Below are 23,194 nucleotides of genomic sequence, written 5' to 3'. Positions count from 1 at the left end.
TTGAACTTTATAAATGCACCTACGAAACAGCTGGAGCATGTAGCAAGACTGACATCATTGTAATGGAGCATCTGTGGTTCTGTGGATTTGTGTGTGGGAGAAATGGGGCCAATAAAAGGAAAGGAGGGAAAATTCTTAACAGGGAACAACCTCTGAATTGTACTGAATGAATTTCTCAAAACTATTATGAATAAGTGAAACCTCTAAAGACAGGAAAAAAAAAAAAAAAAAACAAAGAAAACTAATTTGATTTTATTCCCAAACTGGTTCTATTTGAACACTGTGCATTTAGAAATATTTATAATATTTATAGTATTTATTGAATCTTTTAAACTAGCTCAGAAAAGGAGATGAAAGACATAAAGTCATCACAATTAACTTCTAAATGATTCACTCCTCTTTGAGAACTCAGGAGTAACTACTATACTGTTGTACCCAATGTGTGATTTGCTCAAAGACCTTTTCTAACAACTCCATTTGTGGCCCTCAGTTAAACACTGAAGCATGTCAGAAAGTGTGCACTATACAGCTAGCCTGAATGCTGCCATTTAATAGACGGGATAGACATTCCCCATTTGGCATTTCATTTTTTCTTTCACTCACATGACGAGGGTGGCATAAGACTTGTACAGTATAGGGTACATCTTCCACATAAATGAGGAGAAAAAATAAAAAGGATATTGATGTTTCTATCAGTTCACCAAGCTGGAATGAAAAGAAGAAAGCACTGTGATTCAGAAGAAAATTTTCACTACAGAATTATGATGCTGAGTAGGTTACTACATGGGTTCCCTGACAAAATGGTCAGAAGCTATTAAAGGTTAGTAGGAATTATATTCTACAGAAAATTTTGCTAGAAACATTAATTTGGGTGTATATATATGGATTTATAGAAATTAAAAATTGAACTGCAAGGATTAAATTTATCAGGTTAAGAAAAAAAAAATAAACCTTTCTAATTGAAATTGTAAAAGATAGATATCTACGATTTACACTGGTTCATTTTACCAAATATTGGATATTTTTACAAATCTATGGTCTATTATATTTTTCATACATATTTTTTGCATATTATATGTATCTATAGCCCTTTACAGACATTTTTGGTAACTGCCAAAGAACATGTGATTGTCATCTAAAGAACTATAAAAATATGAAACTGTTGGCTCACAAATATTTTTTTCCACAGCACATAATAAAATCTAAACAAATATTTTTTCTGGAACATCTCCTTGACCATGCTAGAGACAAATTCAAAAGAAAACTTTAACTTTCACAAGAAGTAAATGAATGTTTTTCCCTTTCACAACTATCAAATCTAATCTTTCAATGAAGTTGTGTAGCCAAGTGCATGTCCTCACCAGTCATTGACTGTGAGGTCACTGGCAAAGGATTCAGATATCACCAAGTGAAGACAGAGGACTGAAGGCAGAGATTGAGTTGAACAACTAATTAGGAAAAAACAAAGTCTAATTTAGTTTTCTTTTCTAGTAATAGACTGTGTATAAGCAAATTATACTTCTTTCAGATACTCCTTTCAGCTGCTCTAATTTAAGATCATTTCACAGACACAAGATATTACCCTCACTAGATCATGGGCAAAGAAGTTCCTTCCAATCATTAGACTCTTCAGTTGCTTTGTAACTATTTGGATAATTCACATGACACTGCTTCCATGCCCACCATCCTCCCAGCAGCTTTTGGTTTTCAACATTCAGCTTCCATGCTGACATGCACTTGCATATTTGAAACTCATTTTGAGAGAATGAACATGCCAGCAAGTCTCAGGAACTGAACATTCACGGAAAATGTGTATGTATATGTGTATAATGTATACACAGTCAGAAAAAAATCTTTCTTTTAAATACTGAAATATTCCACTAAAATATGTCACTGTGTACAGCCTCCATGACTGCAGTGGAAAATAAAGCTACTGACAAAGTAATGAAAGGCGTTTTGTCCTTTCAGTAAGTTCCACTGTGAGTCTCTTAATATTATAATAAGCATTTCTGAACACCTGCTGGCTGAAATTGTCCTTTGTGTCTCTGTTAATATGGGAGTAAACAATCAGTAATAGGCTAAGGACTCCTCTTGAACTTTATTGCTGCGTTAAATAAAAGGAAGTCTATGTTTAATGCCTATATTTAATGTTTATGGAGAATGTTTTGTTTAAAGAGTAAAGCTCTTTTTAAGTTAAGTAAATCTTTTGGTGTGAGCCTTTTTCCTTTACAACAGTATCATCGTTGGACAGTCATTGCATAGCAAAAACCTTGCATAAGTCTCCGTATATGAAATGTAATTAGCTGTTGTGGTTCCTGTTATGTTGAAGCCACGCTGAGTCAATAAGAACCTTATTAATAATTTTTACTCCACCTTTCATTCACTGAGGAACTGGCTTCGTTTATTTGAAGTGCCAGTACAGAGTTTCAAAATAGGCTCAAATATAAGCAGCTTCTTCTCTTTGCTTTCAAGGGGAAGGTAAGGAACAAAGAAATTTGATACCTGAATGGAGTAGGGAAAAAACCCTATTCATACCAAAATATCTTATTAATGAAGAAAAACTAAGAGTAGAGAGGAAGCTTGCAAGAAAGTCTGAATTTTAAGTCAGAGCATTAGAAAACACTTTCCACATTTGCACACATTTTATCTTTTCCTTTCTAACTTATTTCTGTATCAGTCCATATAGAGCATCTGCACATATATCATACAAAATGAATTGGAAAGTAAAATTAGAATCACAGAATTGTAGGGGTTGGAAGAGACCTCCAGAGATCATCGTGTCCAACCCCCTGCCAAAGCAGGTTCCCTACAGCAGGTTGCACAGGTAGGCATCCAGGCAGGTCTTGAACATCTCCAGAGAAGGAGACTCCACCACCTCCCTGGGCAGCCTGTTCCAGTGCTCCGTCACCTCACTGTAAAGAAGTTCTTGCGCACATTTGTGCAGCCTATGCCCCAGTTTCTGGCTGTTTCCCCTTGTCCTGTCTCCACTCACCACTGAAAAGAGTCCGGCCTTGCCATTCTGCCCCCCACACCTTATATATTTATAGACCTGGATCAGGTCCCCTCTCAGTCTTCTTTTCTCAAGGCTAAACAGATCCAGTTCACTCAGCCTTTCCTCATAGGAGAGATGCTCCAGGCCCTTCACCATCTTTGTGGTCCTCCGCTGGACTCTTTCCAAGAGATCCCTGTCTTTTTTGTACTGAGGAGCCCAGAACTGGACACAGTACTCCAGATGAGGTCTCACCAGGGCAGAGTAGAGGGGGAGGATCACCTCCCTCGACCTGCTGGCCACGCTCTTTTTAATGCACCCCAGGATGCCATTGGCCCTCTTGGCCACAAGGGCACACTGCTGGCTCATGGCCAACCTGTCGTCCACCAGGACACCCAGGTCCCTCTCCGCAGAGCTCCCCTCCAGCAGCTCATCCCCCAACCTGTACTGGTGCATGGAACTATTCCTCCCCAGATGCAAGACTGTACACTTGCTTTTGTTAAACCTCATCCAGTTTTTTTTTGCCCAGCCTTTCCAGGTCTCGCTGAATGGCAGCACAGCCTTCAGGCGTGTCAGCCAATCCTCCCAACTTCGTATCATCAGCAAACTTGCTGAGGGTGGCCACTATTCCCTCATCAAGGTCACTGATAAAGATGTTGAACAAGACCGGACCCAGCACCGACCCCTGAGGAACACCGCTGGTTACAGGCCTCCAACCGGACTCTGCACCACCAACAACGACCCTCTGCGCTCTGCCAGTCAGCCAGTTCTCAACCCACCTCACTGTCCACTCATCTATCCCACACTTCCTCAGCTTTGTTATAAGGATGTCATGGGGGACAGTATCAAATGCCTTGCTGAAATCAAGGTAGACTACATCCACTGCTCTCCCCTCAAGCATTAGCTCCATGCTTTACCTCGAAATGGTAATTTATTTTTCAAGTATGAAAGTATATATTAATCTACTCCTTGAATGAAATACAGGAAGTTGGAATTCATTCATAATTATATTTGCAATAGTTGCACATATGAAGGCATGATAAAGCATGCTTTTAAGAAGTGAGTTATAATTTCTTAAGATGGCCTGGAATTTTTGAAGCGTCACAGAAGAACTGATAATTCACAACTTGGAGAGCAGTCGTGCTGAGTGCTTGTGTGACTTAGGTGCCTATGTTAGAACATTAATAGTCTCCAATCTGAACAGTGTACGTGCAGACGCACAAACAATTCAGGGATAATTCAGACCAGGAACTTGGCTTTGGTGATCTGATTATCCTTGCCTTTCTGTCTTCCTCCCTCTTTAATGGCAAAATATTGACCCTATAAAGAAGAACAAGCTGAACTTGGTGAAATGTGATGCCTAAAGCAAAATGCAGACCACAGCACTTGTTCTGAAACATCGAGAAAAGTGTATTAAAACCTGATTTTCTTTTACATTTGAATCTCTTCCTTTTTGAATCTCTTCCTTTTGCTTGTACGTATGAGAAATTTCATACAGTTATATTTATTACATATAATATTGTTTCTTAAAAAAAAAATGTGGTTTTTTTGTTATTGTTTTTTTATTTATTTGATCAACTCATTTCATAAACTGCAACTATATTTCTTCATATAAGAGTTACTTTCTCCTTTAGAGAGGAATAACTAGAAAATACACTCAGGGTAGTGGAGTAGGGACTGAGTGAACACCACCCTTGCTGCATAAGCCTTTTTCCACACCAAGTGCTTCTTTCTTATCCTATTTTTTCTTGAGACTGAATCCTTCAGGTGGCAAAGTATTAGTAAGGCAACTTAGAGACAAACTGACTTGGAAAGGAGGGAGATGTTCAGAGCTGGGTGAAAGGGATTACAGAACAACTCATCTTTAAGTAAGAAGACGTTCTCTGGCCAACCTGAAATTCACGCTCTTCAGTAAGCCACTTACTGCCATCAGTGCTTAAGGCAGGACATTGCTTCATGACCACCTGAATTACAAAGCTCTGCATACCACAGGCTTAGCATCTTCTCTCTTAGGCTGGCTTCAACCAGAAACATTTTCCTAACATAAGTGCACCCATAACAGGCAAAGGTAAGGTTTGAAATTTGAAATGTCTTTTTCAGCTAAGCTAGCTTAATGTTTGTTCTGTCTCCACTGTTTGACTGTAACATCCACTATTAAAGGAAATCAATATCACTCTAAACTGGCTTAGTCTCTGTATTTCCAAGCAGGACAGCCAATCTATTTCTTTGTCTACTGGAATCCCAAATGCCATCACTGGCTGAACTATTTTTCATTTCCTGGCTTAGAACCATGCTGCCATTATTTCATGGCCAGGGACACTGCTACAGGACTTGCTTCAATGACTAAGAGATAATAAATCTCTTGAGTAGCATTCAGCAATCCCTGATTTTCAGATCAGCTTTCACTTTTGCTCTTCAGACGACAAATACTGAAAAATGCTTAAGGGAACAAAATGAATGACAAGGAACAGAGAACTATAATGATACTGGACAAGACTATGTTTGAGGAAACAAAAAAGTAGAAAATGTATATTCCCCTTATTCTGCAGTATGGAATGTTTCTTCGAAATTTGGAGATAATTTGAGTATGCCAATAACATTAAACACAATTCAGTTTATTTAAATACAGTACTGCATGTTTCCAGTGAAAACTTAATTTGTTTTATCATAGAAATACTGCACTGTTGTGCTTTGTTTTAGGCCACATACCTTCAGATCTAAAATTATTGATCTATATGGCATATTTTACAATCGACTTCAATTTTTAAAAATCTTTTTACAAAAATATGCTGCTATTATGCCCATGCTTATGATGACAGACACTAGGAGTCAAGTACATGATCGCAATAAACATATGGCTTAGGTAGGATTTTAATCCTATAAACATTTAAATGGCTGTTTGGATTCATATGCAATTTCATGATAGTGAGCTTTAACAGCCTGATTCAAGGGAAAAAAATCCTTTATGTATGTTTTACTTCTTTTTTTAATTATTTTTCTGTAATGATGGCAAGAATTCTAATATTATTACTTAATGTCACAGTGATGACTGTGGGACTTACAGTCAAGTTATGATTGGAATAAAATCCCATTGTTGTGTTAGCATATATTTCTTGCCAATACACAATCATATCAATCATTTTTAGGAGGTAGTAAAAAAGATATTTTAGCTAGCAGTTGTTTTGGCCAAGAAGAAGAAGCCTACAAAGTCTGGAAGAATTTCACTATGATTGTTTGAACTGAAAACAATTAGGGCAATATTTTCAAATTGGCAACCTAAATGCATGCACAAAGACTTGAAAAAATATTCTGAATTTCCCTGGTATTCAACTCAGCCCCAAATGGGAGCTTGAGCATCTCTGTAAATTCAGCCATTTCCCTCCAGGCCTTTCAGTGTATTTTTTTCAGCGCAGACCAGCACTATAGAAGTTTGTATGTTTTGGATCAAGATTAGTTGTTACTTTGGGATTACATTTCATATATGTCAAATTCGATCATTCCTATTTTTTTAGAGAAAGAAAAAACATACTAGCACCAGGGTAGAGTAAGTGGAAAATGTTGTGCATTCTGCACTCAAATATCTGTTACTCACATAACTATTGGTTGCAAATGTTCAACCCTAATGGCCTGGAACAAACTTTAACCATTCAACTGAAATGCAGATATGTGCCCAACTACTATCATGTGCTTTCCAGGATGCTGGCCACATTTTCAACCCACATTTCTCTCACTTATCATATTTTTTAAATGAATGAATGAAATGTTTATATCACACTCACACATTGGGCTACTTGTATTTTGTTGTTGTTGCTTTTTTTTTCCACCAAAAATAAATGGTGTTAGAGACTGGAACATCTTTAATGCAATTTATAAAAAATAATGCGTATGCCAATAATAACATTTCTGAGAGCAGTTAAACTGTATGAAAAAAAAAAAAAAAAAAAAAAAAAAAAAAGACCTAGTCATTCTATCATATAAAAAGAGACAGATAAGCTCTCTGGCTCAGGCCTGTAACCTGAGCCCAAGCTAAAATATTGCTACTACTACATATAGCCTTACTGACTTGAGAACAACTTGGTGTCACTATAAACACACCTAATCAAAGCAAAGTTCAGAATGAAGAAGGAAAATGAACAGTATCATCCTCACTGTTGCTGGAGGCTTAGAACACCAGAAAGTTGTTGCATCGTTGGTATCTACTCTGTTTCATAGAATCACAGGATCACTAAAGTTGAAAAAGACCACTAAGTTCATCTAGTCCAACTGTCAGCCCTTTCAGACAGGAAACTCCAGAAAGGCCATTCATCTCACATTATCAGGAAATGGTTTCTCATAAATAACTACAGCTTGAAAAATAGTATCTTACCAATCCCACACTAGAAACTTTGCAAACCTTCACAAGTTTTGAATACATAGAATTTTTACAAAAGGACTTTATATAACAATGAATTTGACACCATCCCTCAGGCTTCTATTCCAGCTGCCCACATTTGTGACAGTATGTGATAATATAGAATTTCAGATCACTAGGATTAAAGTGAACTGCAAATCTTTTGCAAAGATATCAAACTCAGAATTTCTACAGACTTTAAATATTAGTCAAAGCTGATGTCTGGATAAATCTGAGCTCACTTTTGAGGGTGTGGCATAACAGTGAATCCAGAGGCAAAGTGGGTACCCGATTTTGTGATAACTATTTAAAACAATGGGCATAAAACAAATCATATCAGAGGGTTCTTATAACTCAGGTATTGCTTTTTGACAGTCAGCGAGAAGATGAGATAATATAATTTCTGTGTTAGGCAATGTGTGCTTTTTAGTAGGGCTTTTGAGCCATATTCAAGTAGCTGTGGTTTGTACTAAGAAACATCTCAGATATTTTAAAATGTTAGATAACGTCTAAGCTGAATTCCGAATATAAAGATTGAAAACTTAGTTGATTTCTGTGACTCGTGAAGGCTCATAAATATTACAATATTGCAAAAGTCACTGTTGTATTGCATGTGTGCTAACTATTCTTTTCCACAGCTTTATGTCTAGAACACACTACCAAGCTGCAAAGAAGCAATTTATACTGAAGACTATTTTTCCAGTATAAATAAACCACCTGCCTCAATGCCATGATGTTTAGCTACTGGGAGAATTGAATTCTAGAAATACAGAATGTAATAACAGCAATGTCAGTTGAATAGTATTTTCTTCATGAGTACTTAAAATTTTTGTTTATTGATCATTTCTACTTGTATATAAACATACAGAAGAGAGAAATTCTGAGAAAGGATTTGTAAAGAATATCTACAAATAATAAGATCACATGCATAAGAAAAATACAACTTCGATGAGTACTGGCTATCCCTACTTTAGCAAGTAAGGTGGCACAATAGTAACAGATCTATTTGAAACATGCAGTAATAAAGAACTAACATCTACCTTGTTTACACTGTAGGGGTGTATTTCAAATTTGCTTTTCTTGTTGCCTGAACAAAGCAACCATTAGTGGTAATAATAAATTTTGATTTAATTTCATCTAGCAGGAATCAAGCTGGCATTCTCCAGGACTGCCCTGATGAAGCTGAAGTACAAATAGCAAAGATGACCAGGATTTTCATTCAAAAAAATGTAATAAAATCTAGAACTAAAATGCTCATTGGATGCTTCCACAGTGTGCTTTACAAGAATGTTGTTTGTATAGATATGAAGCAATGACTGGGATGACCACATCTGAAAGAATTATATGCAGTATCTGTCATCATCTCCACATATGTATTATTTAAGGAAATTTAAAATTCTGTATTATTTAAGGAAATGTATAAGTGTTCTCTTGTATGGAATTACTAAGATTCATGGTCTACTAGATTCATGGTCTCCTAGATTCATGATCTATTAAACTCCAAAGTTCACTATAAAGAGAAGTGGTAAATGTAAAGATACCTAAGCTACGTTTGTATCATTTTTCATCAATCAAGCTGTGTTATATTGTAAATACATTACAAACTGATATGAGTTTCCTAATGTTAGCAATTCTTCACAAGTGTACCTGGCTTTAAAAATTCACAGCAGTGTTTTCCAATTTTAATAAGTTTTCCTCTTCCAAATCATCTTTGATATGTATATTACTACTTGGCTGAATATATTATGACATTCATACAACCTTTTAAACCTCCTGTCATTACAAAGCATCCTTTCACTGTGTCAGCTTCTATCTATCATTTGTTTAATATATATTACTGCTTGTTTAAAGTGTAAAATTATTACTTTTAAGCAGTGGTAATATTTACATTTTATAGCACTACTGAGCTTAACTATGAATACCGAATAGTGGAGATCACCACCTTCCCACGCATAAGTTTTATATGTAAACATCTCAAGCAGTTCAACTGTGGGCTATGTGGAAGATATAAGAATGGAACTGAAGAGCTAAGAGGTGGAGCGCATCTCATCCTACTTGTCAGGGGAAAAAAAAAAAGACATTGATACTAATGAGAACATCAATGGATGGAATTGCTAGAAGTCACCCCATCCATCTTCAGGGTTTTAAAGTACTTACAGATGGACCACGTGGCCAGTGCTATGAAGTTCTCCAATGAAAACGTTTCACATTAACTGCAAGAAAAGACCCTTCAACATTTCCTCATTTTTCTCTTTCTTCTATGGAATCCTCATCATATTCATTACATATTCCTTGTCATTAAAAACATCCTTTGAAAAAGCAGATTACTGTGATCAGATTTATTTTTTATTTTAAGTTTTGGTCCACAGTGATTTTTTTATTCTTTAGCCTTTTCACGACTGCTACAATGCCAAATAAATTGCAAGAGAGAAACTGAATTAGCAAATAGAGATGTGCATAGCTTTGTCAACTACATAATCAAACTCCAAGGTATTTGTTCCTTTTGGAAAGCTCTGACACAAATAAAACCCAAGAATAATAATGAATAACTATATCCAGTTTCTTAAAATAAATAGTAATTTACGGTGTTTCCTAAACTGGTCATTAAAAATATATATTATTGAGGGGTCGAGATAAAATTACCCACACAGCGGCTTTAAATTGCACCTGGATGCCAAACAGTGTAATCAGTGTTGCTTTTGGAGTGAAGAGGAACTTACACAACATACGATTGTTGACATGTTGGTAACATGATATAGGATTTTACACTAAGTATAAAGACCTTTAATAAAGAATTCTACCAGTCTAGATTGCATAATTTGATACTTTTCGCAAAGAAAGCAAAACAAACAAACAAACAAAAAAAACAACCAGTCTTTGGAGGTCTCCTAAATTTTGAGGGTTTTGGTTACTACAGGGTTCTTCAAAAGCTGATGTTGCTGCAGAGACCTCTTAACACATGAATATTCTGCAAGTCTGGAAGGTCCCATTTTCAGAGGTGCACTTGAGATTTCAACAACTACTGAGGTATGTGAAACATTGACTTTTCTTTGTAGATGCTCCTTGACTTCAACAAACATCTAAACAAAACTCAGAGATTACGATCTGTCCACCATTGCCACGGTCAGTGTAACTACAGCACACCTTTGACTCCAAATGGGCATAGGTCAAAACCATTTATGTGCATGGTATCATGCATACTTGGCATGGTTACAGAAAAACAGCCATATAAAAACATACAGTCTAAACATAAAGTATAGTGAAATACAGAGAACATTTGCTTTCCTTCAGGGTCATATAAGATGGATACGGTAAAATGAATACAACATAAAATGTCTTCGAGAAGACTGATTATAATTTACTGCCCAAACTACTCCAGGAAATCTGCAGGAGTATTCTGATGTATGTATATAAAGCTCCAAATGAGAAGAAATAGGCCCTTGATGCTTTGCTTGTTTTATGTGGCAAGCTGATTTGTTTAGAAGTAAACTAGCTACATCTGAAAAGGCAAATGATTATTTATTTCATGGGAAATTGAACTGCATATTTATTTACACATTTTAAACACGATCAAGTACAGCAGTTTGGCAAGCTTCTACTGAGGAACAAATGCAGAAACATTTTAGCAAATGATGGCATAGCTCAAGATTAAGCGGTTTTTAAAAACCATTACCATTTTAATGTCTACAGATTGCTCCATTCCTGTCACTAATACACTCATGCCTTAAACAATCTGAATCTAATTTGTATTGTTATTTATCTTTTACTGCCAAATAAATGCAGTCAGTGGACAAATCTTAAATTTCCCACTTGACATTCACACAAAGGGTTTAGCATCATCCTGACCAACAATTCAATCATGACTGACCTCCTTTTATTGACAATGAACAGAACATAATGCTCAGTGAAACTGCAATACCTAGGCCAGTGTTTAATTAATTAGGCAATTCCTATGAATTTAACAGTTAATTTGCATGTGATATACAGCAAAGTAAAGGGAACACTCATATTTCATCCTGCATAAATAAAACTAGTGCAGAACTCTTTCTTCAGGTTAGGATGATTGTAGCTGTATATTTCCTTGTTTCTATACTGAGGATATACCTCTCTGATTTTTGCTTTTATTTCTATTTTATGTCTTAAATTAATGTGCAAACAATCAATTGGAAAAAAATCAATTGGAAAAAAAAAGCAAAACATTTATTTGTGTTTATGGTATTGACCTAGTGGAGCTGTAAGTACTTCAGTTCAAACAGAAGGGCACTTGCCTTTTGGGTCACTGGTAGTAAGGCCAGATTTTTGATCAGCATTCAAGTCCAGCATGTCATCACACAAGAACATGAGAGGCTAGAAGGGCAGATTTTAAAACATTTGACTGTGGGACTGCTGTCTGATTTATACATTCATAACTTCTAGGGTTGCGCATGCAAATTCGGCAAGCTTGAACTCAAATGACTCCTTGCAATTCTAATACCCATACTTAATGCATTAATTGATTATTTTATTTAGTAAGTTGCTGGACCTACAAAAGAATATTTATATCTACATTCATGAGTTAACAATACAATTAATGGTGCTTTCCCAATTGAAACTAAATGAAAATATTGGAATTCTCCAAAAATTAGATTTGCAATTAGAAAAAACTTTTTTTTCTGTTTGTTCTAAAAATTGATAAGTCGATACATTAAAAACATCAGGTAACTGATTTTGGTCAGATTAACAATAATCCTTGCTAATTTATAATAAAAATCATAATTCTTAGTGGTCTTGAATATCAGCAATTAAACTCTGTAATGCAAAGAGCTGCAGAAAGCAAAAACTGGTCATGTATCTAGTGAGAATTGCTGGAGAACTTTAGTTGACATACTTGCATTAAAAGTTGGCTAACACATTGAAGCAATACCTCATAAAACTGCAAAAGCACTGAGATGCTACATTAGCCAAAATGTATTTCTGACTCTTTAGCAATTAAAGCTGCCATGGAACATTTATCAGTCCATCATCTCACTTTTCTGATATACTGCCTTTCTTTTTCTCTTTCTTTTCCTCTTTCTCTCTTTCTTTCTCTCTTTCCTTTTCCATTTCTGTTTATTTTTCTTTTCTTTTTGCTTTTTCTTTTCCTTTCTTTCTTTTTTTTGCTATAAAGGGATTAGCTTACTGGAAAATATGAAAGCAATTCATATTTTTAAAAAATCCCATTTTTTTTCTCTTTTGTTGACAGCACATAGAAAATGTGGGTTGACTTATTTTTGATTGTTCTTTAAATAACAGATTAATTTAATAATTGCCAAGATATTGAATAACAAAAAATTATGGGGTTGGATAGCCAAACCCTGACCCTAATGACATTCTTACGTTAATTCTTATTTTCTTTTAGGTTCCTGCTTTCTTAATAAAACCTATATTTTTGAAAATCAGTTTAAACACTGCAAATTATCTCAAAGTAGCATTTATTTTTTTGTGAGGAAGAGATAAGTTTACATGTAGAGAGTATACTTTATATATCTTTATACGCTCAGTGCCTGACTCAAGCCCATTTCAGTCTATAGGTGCATTTCCATTTCTAGAATAAGTTTTGAGAATAAGTTTTGAGTGATGACTTGCGAATGTAATCCAGCCATTTATGAAGTAATTAGCATAAACCATGGAGTGTGATTTATTTGTGAAGATACTTTAAGTTTAAGCATCCATCATTAAAAGTTAGAGTATTTATAAGAGCAAGGCTTAGTTTTCCTAACTACAGCTGGTTACTGTTTCCCTTTGATTAAGCACTGTGAAGCGCTGAGTATACCAAGACCAGTAATAGCAAATTCGGTTTTGAGTTAAACTGAGACCTTGGCTCTCACCACATGACCCTCTTAATGATGGCTTTGACTTTGTTAGCAATAGCACAGTATTTGTACTCCAAGATGTCTTATCTAAGTAACACTCTACGATTTCAATTAACAACAGTCATCATTTTTATTTCTGCTCTAGAACTACCTTTATTTTCCTTTTTCAGACAAGGGCTCTCTTGTGCCTGACACTATAGGAAAGCAAGATAGTGACTTGAATAAGTAACCTATGACAAAAATTGCAGCAGAGTACTGTACAACTTCTAGCTGCAAACCAGTTCACAGTATACGGACTTTTTACGAAGTATTCTTGAGAGGAAGTGGTTATCCTACAATATTAGCATGGATGAATATTCAGCTAAATATCTACATACCTCTTCTTCTAATACTAATAAATGTTGGCAATACATGACAAATAGATTAAACTGTAACAGAAATCCAAGGTGGGCACATAAAAATATTCCACTGTCTCAAAGGGAGATAATTTGAGCCCCACATACACAACAGACATTGTTCAGATGTGATCACAGAGCAAAGCATCAGTTCACATCTCACTGAATATAAGGCTGAACCCTAATTTTGAGTGATTGAGCTCATCATTCTTAAATTACAAGTGTTAAGCAATACACTTGCTAGTAAAAATATTTATTGATACTGAGACCACGAAACAGAAAACTGGGTCAGAAGATGTAGGTCTACAAAGGACTTTGGGTCAAATTCCTTAGCTGTTCTGCGGGAAAGTGTCTGGGGTTATAACAAAAATATTTGGAATCTAATGTAGTCTGCAATCTTAGATGCAATTTGTAGATTATTAATGACAGTGGGTAAATGGTATAATGAAGAACTTTCCCATGAGAATCTAACAGTTCTTCTGGATTATTTCTTTAGGTTTTGCCATTGCTTGTGGAGAAGAATAATGGGTGCCTTGAGATCAGTTTGTAACTTACAGGGTTTTCTTTTCTTTCTTTTTTTTTGTTCCACTGCGGAACACAACATGTTTTTCTATGAAAAAGATCTTAGCGCATTATTTTTGAAATACTATAATTTTCACTCAACGCAGTTTCCAACTCATTGCTGTCCAAGCATTGCAGAATTGTGTTATTTTTGAAAGTTATTTCCTTTGACCTGAAGTTACCTAAGAAGACAGACTGAAATCTGCGTTCCTCTGAGAAAACCTGGTCCTGTTAGATTAATTTTCTTTTATAGAAACGTGCCTATTTGCAATATTTAAGCACAAGATAATTGTTACACAGCTTTTCAGTACTATTCTGCTAAATGAGCACAGAACTGCTTGAACTCTACAGAGCTGGCATCAAGCACCCAAAGCAGTGCAATGTACATTGTATTTCACTTGTCAAGTGGAAAAGCCATAGCTTGATTTTGTTGTGTTTGTTCTTTTCAGTCAGTGGAACTGAACACTTAGACACTTAAAGTGTTCCCTCGGATTGACTTACAAAGAACTTTTGTATTTCTATCCTACAAAGCTATCATGTAAGAGCAATTATTCACCTAGATTTTAATAATTTCCATATAATTGAAAGTTGGTCAACAGCAAATAAAAAGTTTATATCAGTGCTTGAATGATATCTCCAGTGCACTTACTCTTATTTTCTATTCTGAAAATAGTGAATATATTGAGGAGAAAATTTAGCAGCCAATCCTATTAACTTCAAAAAGATGTTTTCACCTTTTTTTCTATCTCCACATTGATTTATTCCAGAAGGGGACAGCTGTAACAAGTTTTGTTTGATTTATACATTCTTGACATTTATATTGTTAGACAAATTATTGCAATGTATCTCCATTGTGATTATGACCTCTCAGCAAAAAGGAAATCTAATTAAAAGAGACTTATTGAAATACAGAAATTTGCATAAACAATATTCATGTTCAATACCTACACAATTCTCCAATTAGGGTGCAGCATAACTGCAGTACAAATGTTGTTGTACGAAGGCTTGAAATACAAAAGAGACATTTTCGGAATGAAGGAAGAAAGTCATTCTCTTCTTTTAACCCTATGACGGGCAACTTTACAGTAGCACCAGCAGAACTGACAAGGTTACAGCACTGACATGAGAGATGTGTAACTACTAACTCAGCTTCCTAGCACTGAAAGTTTGAAGGATAGGTTTAATCTTCTCCCACTCTTTTCAGCCTAACAGTTCTAAGCAGGAAACATTTGGCATGCAAGTAAAACAACCAGATCTCACCATAGCACAGGGGAATTTGTAACCCACCCAGCAGAGTTCCATTCCTCTGTAGAAGCGCTAACAGTACTAACTTCTCTGTAGCCAAATCTTCGCAAAATTTGCCCTTAGAGTGCTGCCCATTCCCAGGAGAAGACTTCAGTATTCTTTGAAATTAACAAAAGTTTCTACTGGTTTTACATTTTTTAAAAAAAGAAAATAATAGGCACTGATTTAATTTCAGAGTATTAAACTTGTAAATGACCCGTGGAATAAGAGACAGTGGTCATTATCTAAGATAAAACATACAGACTTGTACGTTCTTCAACATAACCTTCAATAATTCAGTTTTACTGCTTTGCCACAAAATTGTATAAAAAAAAAAATCAAAAGGGCTTACTTGAAACAGTCATCGCAAGCAATATTCCCCGTGGTCTCCTTTATAGTGCGTTCGGAAACAAAAGCTGGATATTCAGTATCACAGGGCTCTAGGGTTTGTTTCAATCTCTGCGCTATAGGCACAGCAAAAACATATCTTGAAGTTAACATGGGAAGAACAGCAGACAGAATTCTGAACAAGATGAGAAGCTGTATTACAGAGCACAGAGAATGGAAATGTAACTCAGCTTCTGCCACCCTGTGAGATTTCCTAGGCAGTGCATAACACTATTTTTTCAATTGAAGGAAAAAAAGAAATCCATCAATGGAATGTAATTTTCTAACATATAACCATTAAAGTAGTTATCTATGGTTTAGCCTTTGCCACACTTGTTTATATTTACAGACGATTACTTATTCTTTCTCCATGGAATCAGGATGGAGTTGCTGTTGCTTTTATTTCAGTGATGTTGTGCATCACTAGCTCATTAAGTATGGGTGCTTCCATGTATTTGATAACTAAATTTTGATAGATTTTACTGAAGCCAAAAATACTTTTTTTGAGTTAAGACTTGGAGATCTTTAAAGAGTTTCAGTAGTAAAAATAACTCTGTGGGTAGAGGACAGAAGCATTACCTTGTCTAGAACTAATGCCTATAATCTGCTTCCCAAATTTGTAATCATAAAAACACCGTGACAATTTTCACTAGCACAAGGGTCAAGGAGGGGACATTATTTATACCTTAAAGGTGGGGAAATGAAGGCACAAGAAAATGTGAGTGTTCAAGGTCAAATGACAGGACAGCAGCAGGGCTGGGAACTTCAGGCAGCTCTTCTGACTCTCATGCTGATGCATCTGTTGGACATTGTCTCTCCCTCATTCCTTCCTTTTCCTCTACACCCCTTCATTCTTCCTTAACACAGAGATACACTTGCACATCAGCACAAATGTTAAGCATATCTTAAACTAATTGCTAAGTGAGAAAACAAGACCAAGGATGACAAAAATAGATTACACTAAACAGACTCTTGGACTCCACAGATCTTCCGTTCAAGACGATCTGTTTCAGAGCCAGTGGTGTATCTATTACACACTGACAGTGGAATGAACAAAACTGCATTTGCAATCATGTCTGTTTCTGAAACGTATTTAATTAGAATAAATATTCACCCAAAGAGTACCTCAAGAATGGTATAAAACTGGTGAAGAAAATTTTGTTGTTTCTGATGCTTCCATTATGGACATCAAACACTTTAACAACTTAGAATGTTCTTAAAATTTATCTGAATAGCTCCACTGAACCTTGTCTCTCTTCTTTTCTCCTTGCCTGCTGCTAAGAATGATTGAAATTTATCTCACCTGTAAGTTTGTGTTTGCCCTCATTTACATCAATACAAGGGTCCTGTAATGGAGGCTGCCAAAGGCAGCCTCTCAGGCCCTTAAGAGTCCAGAAGATGGTGAAGTTGCCCAAGATTCAGGACATCAGATTCTTCTCTCACATTTACAAGTATGATTAACATTACAAGACCACGTACAAGAATATTCTTCCTACCATGGCTTCATAAATTGACATGTGTGGGGAAGGTCTAGGATTTCAACATGTCATGACAGCAATTAATATCATAATCATTACAGGAAGCAATGTCCCCATTAAAAGACTTGAAATTTTGCTGTGCTTTATTAAGCACCATTAAGTAAAAATAACTGAATCTGTGACTTCATTGGTTTTATTTTCATGGTTTGAAGTCATACTCTTACAACTCATAGTGGCAATGTAGCATCTACAGAAGAACAAACCTAAGTACATGTTTTTCTTGCCTGCTAAATTTTGTCTGTAAAATCTCCTTCACTTTCACTTTGCTCATACTTGTTGATTTCCAAACTACCACTACTGCCTAATCACATCTGATCTGTCCAAGCAGCGCCATAAAACCATGATATTCCAGTGTGTGTGATGAGAGGGTATTTTGGATATCCTTACTCATCAAAGAAATGGAGCACAGGAATTGTGTAGCAAAAACTTCACTTTCAACTAAAACTTGAATGAAAATCCTTCAATCACTCTGCTGATTTAAAGTGACATAAAGTGATGTCCTCAGGAAATGAAAGGTTGCTAGTTATTAATTGCTGCCTTTTGTAGTTAGTGTGTGTAAAAACCAAAACAGACATTTATTTTAAAGAGATGAGGAGGGATGCTGCCCTTAGAGGATATTTCCCCTAGCACATAATTCAAGTGTCATTGGATACTTCATGATGGGATATATTAAGGCATACATGTAAGCTACACTTGAAAAAAACACCAAAGAAAGTAACTATTCCCTACTCAGGCTGCTTTGTGCTGTTCTACAAACAGTAAGAGTGATGGCTGGCACACCCGCCATTCTTCTTCAAATATAGGAACAGATTTGCCTTTCCTGGGACTAGCACAGCAAATCCTGCTGTCCTACACAGTCATCCATTTTCATCATGGTTAGGGACATCACTGGAAAGTGAGTTGTGGTTTTCAGATGACCCATATAGAAACTGCTGATAATGAAACAGCTGGTTCTCATGGAGATCTGTTTCTCTATGTGCATTCAGTTTACACTAAGCTCATTGTTCACACAACAGAAAAATTGGCTGCAGTGTTGCAATAAAAATACACAGTTTCCATCAGTACGGGAAATGCTGCTCTAAGCTGATGCTTAGAAACTTTCATCTCCAGCAGACATCCATATCAGCCTTCTTTTCTCTCTGCTCAGTACATACATCAGGTTGAAGCTGACAAGTGCTCTGCCATTTACTGCTACACTGCCCAGTTGCTTACTGATAGAGGACAGTGGAATACTCTAGGGCATCAGGCTGTTCAATTTTCCCAATGCTCTACTTTCAGCCAGGATCTTATTTTGGCATAAAAACAACCTAATACCAATGCAAATAGGAATTAAAATATAAAGCAACACGTTTGATCTCTGCTTTGCTGAGGAGTAAAGAAAACTGCAAAGCTGAGGCTGAAAAAATCACTTGAAATCATTGTACCAATAAATGCTGTGCTACACAATCGGCTTCTGAAATAGCCCATTGACTAGCACTGATGCAAATTAGCTCTTAAATTCTGAGCAGCACTTCTAAAATGTCATTAAAAAATCTGTGAAAATATGAGATAACTGAAATTCAAAACTTAGTGTTCTTAGGGATTCTTAAAATTTCATTGTTATTTCAGAAGAATTTTGAACAGTAAAATAAAACAAAATATATTTTTAGCTTGTATTGTTTAAAAGTAAAAGCATAAAATTTAGTATCTTAACATATAAAATTTATTATTACATTGAAATGGCACTTTGAAGAACAATCACCCCATACATATTATAACACCTCCAGAAGAAACATAGTATTAAGAAGAAAAAGGCAGTGTAACTGCTTAACTCATAGATCGTCTTAGACTGAAGAGAACTATTTTAGAGGAAAAAGAAAATCTACTATTCCATTCTCTGCTATTTTAACTTTTCCATTATAGCAGCGCACTGCATTCTTAGAGTACATGAGCACTCTGGTTATTCATAGAAGATCTCAGTTCTCCTTTTTTTTTTTTTTAGGAAATATTAAAAGAGAAGCGAATGCTGAAACAAAAGGCAAACTCATTTATTCAAAAGTCTACTATTTAATCAAAAATTTTAATGTACCTTTAAATTTAAAAATAAAGTAAAACAGAATTCACACTTACCTTTTGCTGTTAGATCAGAGTGCCACCAACTGCATAGATTAAACTCCACAAGGAACCTAAAGAAATTAGATTTTTCAAATTATCCCAAGGAATGTTTTCAGTACACTACATTGACTGCAGTTCGATACCGTTAATCCCACTTTAAATAGAAGCTAATGCAGAACTGAAATTCATTTGGCTAACGTAAGTCTGGGGTTATCAGCTTCTGCTTCTGTTGTATCTTACCACCAGGAATTTATTCCAAAATAAACCCTATTAATAAATCATAGATTTCCCTATTGCTGAACTACATTCTTATTCTTATCTGGTGCCCATATAAGCTCTCAGTGCATGGCAGCACACAGTATTTTTATTGGTGAACATTACTGAAAGCTCCCCTTCACCATGTAATGCATTTTGACTCTCCAGTAAAATCTCATAGGATTGATAACTACCCTCACTACCACAAGGAGAACAAATAAAATAATTCCCACAATTACTTCAGAATTTAAAATAATAACAATTATTTTATTTCTAGGAGCAGCAAAGACTGATTAACTGGTATCTAACCAGCTCTGAATAGACACGTAATGAATGCATTTTCCCCACTAAAATATACTTCGATTTGCTCTGAAGAATGGACTGAAACATATCTGTCTATCAGTTACTGTAAGTTTGGAACGTAAAACAAATATCCAGTTTATCATAGGAACGTGAAACGACAACATTTCTAACCACAGAAAGTTCCTTAATTTTTTGAAGTTATTATGGTTTGCATCAAAGTCGTATTTTAACACAATTTATTTTCCAGATATTTACTTTGAGCACTGCTATTAAGATCAATCTCTGCCCTCCAGCAATAGCCACCCAGTTGATTTTCCTTACCTTTTAATCCAAATTCTCTGGGAAGTTCATATAATTTGCAATTAAAAAAAAAACTGACTACAAGAAAAAAGATTAATTCTATTTCAAGGGAGATAAAATTAGTTCGATCTGCAAGCTTGCTCTCTGATAAACACTGTAAAACAAATTCAATAAATTTATAGGCTTCCTCTTCATACAGTATTTCTCTGTGAATTCACTGACAAACTTTCCTAAGGGCAATGCTCATTTTATATTAACTTCAATTGTTAGAAGAATTAGACAAATGGAAATTGAATACAGTCTACAGAGTATGCTTTATCTGGCATATGCTGTAAAGGGTCCATCTTACAAAAATTTAGGAGATGATGAACTCCGCAATGAATCACTCAAACAGTTTGCTGTACTCACAACAGCCTGCCCAAGCAGCATTACAACCAGACACTCGTGTTAAACACAACATTCACCGTTCAATTTAACTGCAATAATAAATTTGGTTTGTATATTGCAATATGCTAGGCTTACTAAGCAAAGACATACAGATAGAAGTGACAACCATGAATAACGTAATAGAAGTGCAACTGCACCTTCATATAGCTGGGATTTTTTCAGATTTTAACAGTGCTAAATTGGACTGAAAAAATTGAGAACTACTACCAAATTGAAAATAATAAAATAAAAATAATACAGTATACATAAATGACAAAAAGTACAAATGCTCATTAAGCATTAAAAATACAAATACTCATTAATTTGTATAAATATCCATTAAACTCTTGAAAAAAATTACTTACAAGACAAGCTCTGTCATAATCCATTTTACTGCAGCAAAGAAGGCATTATAAGGCTGAAGAGAAGCAACTCATTTAATAAAAGGGCAAAACATGCAGTATTTATATCTTAACTGAATTCTTCATGGAAAGACAATGTTATGGATATTAAATTGCATGGGAAGCATGAGAAAAAGAACAATAATTTTGTTATGAAAGAAAATATACCATTCTGCTGAATAGCAAAATATACAGTAATGAAATTTTCTTCTAATGTGGTTGGTTGGACACACAGATTATCAGCCGGAAAAGGAAAGTTTTGCGAACTATTCTTAAATATTTAACCTCTAGGGGTTCCTATTTCCCAGGCTAATGCTGGAGGAACAGTTCTGTTAGAAAATATGGGGCTTTCCTTAGGCTGCAACTCACAGACTTGCCTCTCTATAATGTAAATCTCTATTCATTATCTCCGTCTAATGAGACTAGGAAATGCTTCTGTCATTTGAAATTACCTAAACAAAGTCATCTGTGTCATAGTGAAGGCTCACTTTTAAGCAGTGAATGTAATTTCTAAGATCCTTCCACAATCTTTTACTTTGCTGGATTATAACACTTACAATAAAGCAAATATTTTTAAAATCCTGTGTTTACAGTACGATGAATAATAGAGATAAATCATAAAATTTTGGTTTATTTTTTAAAACAGAATATCCATAAGATTATTGATTTATGAAAGTATATTGTTCACTGGCATGAAATTCTGAAATAACAAGCCAGCAGAACGCAGCCCAGGACTGTCAAGGTTTTCTCCAATTAAGTACTGTCTGACCAGAGAAGATAAAACAGCTGTAAGAATTACCTAGGGATGAAGAGAAAACAAAATTTCAGCCCTGTGGAGCATCCTTTTCATTTTAATTCCCAATCAGAGAACTTGACATTTCCCACACAAGTAATTAAATATTTTGTTGTACACTTTTGCTTAGATAATACCAAATTATATAATAGAAAATAACATGTACTTATTATTTGTAACTAATATATGTAAAGTATAATATGTATTATAAAAACGTAACTTTCAATATGAGAGTTGAAAGAAAATGAAATAACTTTGAATATATCTAAAAAAAAATAAAGGTTTCAAAATCATGACTACAAAATCAGAAAAATGTGTTGGAATTTTAGCAGAAAAGAATTCATTACATAGCTAGAAACGTGTTCTCATGATATGGGATTTTATCAAGACAGCCTTTCACACTCAAGGACTGTTCCCTCAACAACTGCAACCAGGTTTTTTCTTTGTATGTATCTCAGCTATCACTGAGAGCCAAAAGTTGAGCTGGCTGATTCCATGGCATTGATTTCCTTGCAACCAAGTGGTTCTGTGGAGGTTTATCTGGGACTTAAATAATTTGAAGCAAGAAAATATGCTAAATAGCAAACTAACAGATTGTCTTTTAAGAAGCAATCCTATACTGGTAAAGAAAATCAATAAACCATCTGTAAATCTTGTCCATCTCTAATTTACTGTTTTAATTCCACAACCTGAACACTGATACCAGACACCAGGGTCCAGTCCTTGACTTGCATTCCACGATTGTGGCAGAATGCTGTGGGACAGCTGACACATGGGCTTCCATACTTATATTCCACTTCTCTGCTGTTTAAAGCATTCATATCTGTGTTTGAACTTTTTAAAGATTTTCTCAGTCTCTATATCTACTAGTGTACTTATACAATGGTAATTCTCAAGTGGAATTATAAATATTTGGGAACAAATGCATTGTTTATGTGAATGGAATGCTGCCCTGTAACCTAATCTATGTGTGCAAAACTGTGGGAGTAAAACAAAAGGAAAAAAAAAAAACTTTTGAAGAGTTGAACTTGACAATCCTTGAGGATTGAAAGAAGAGTTTTCATTATTTAATAATATAAGGAAAGAACATGCCACTTAGCTGAAGCCCCAGGTCCCAGGATGGAAGGTTGTTGCTAGAAGTGTTAATATATTTTAAATTTTTTTGTGCAAATGTGAATCACAGTGTCCTGCACTATTTCACCAACAGTGTAAGTCTCATTGCACAGCACAGTACTTCACGATATACC

The 23,194-nt window shown here is 35.3% G+C and overlaps 1 protein-coding gene across 9 annotated transcripts in view; it reads right to left on the bottom strand.

Annotated features, from left to right (window-relative positions):
• CACNA2D3 (calcium voltage-gated channel auxiliary subunit alpha2delta 3) overlaps window positions 1-23,194 on the bottom strand; it is a 466,111-nt gene that overhangs the window by 3,939 nt on the left and 438,978 nt on the right. For 6 of the 9 annotated variants that reach the window (XM_048957969.1, XM_048957968.1, XM_048957970.1 and 3 more), the window contains 3 exons: window positions 21,119-21,171; window positions 19,485-19,540; window positions 15,803-15,914 (listed from right to left, as the gene is read on the bottom strand). In XM_048957969.1, the coding sequence (XP_048813926.1) occupies window positions 15,803-15,914; window positions 19,485-19,540; window positions 21,119-21,171 (221 nt within the window). Of the gene's footprint in view, window positions 1-15,802; window positions 15,915-19,484; window positions 19,541-21,118; window positions 21,172-23,194 lie in introns of those variants that run through there. The other 3 variants (XR_007379393.1, XM_048957967.1, XR_007379392.1) reach the window with 3 other exon arrangements.

This window comes from Lagopus muta, chromosome 11 (genome assembly GCF_023343835.1).
Source record: "Lagopus muta isolate bLagMut1 chromosome 11, bLagMut1 primary, whole genome shotgun sequence".
NCBI lineage: Eukaryota > Metazoa > Chordata > Aves > Galliformes > Phasianidae > Lagopus > Lagopus muta.
The sequence above is the reverse complement of the archived record's forward strand: the minus strand, read 5'-3'. Positions and strand labels throughout refer to the sequence as shown.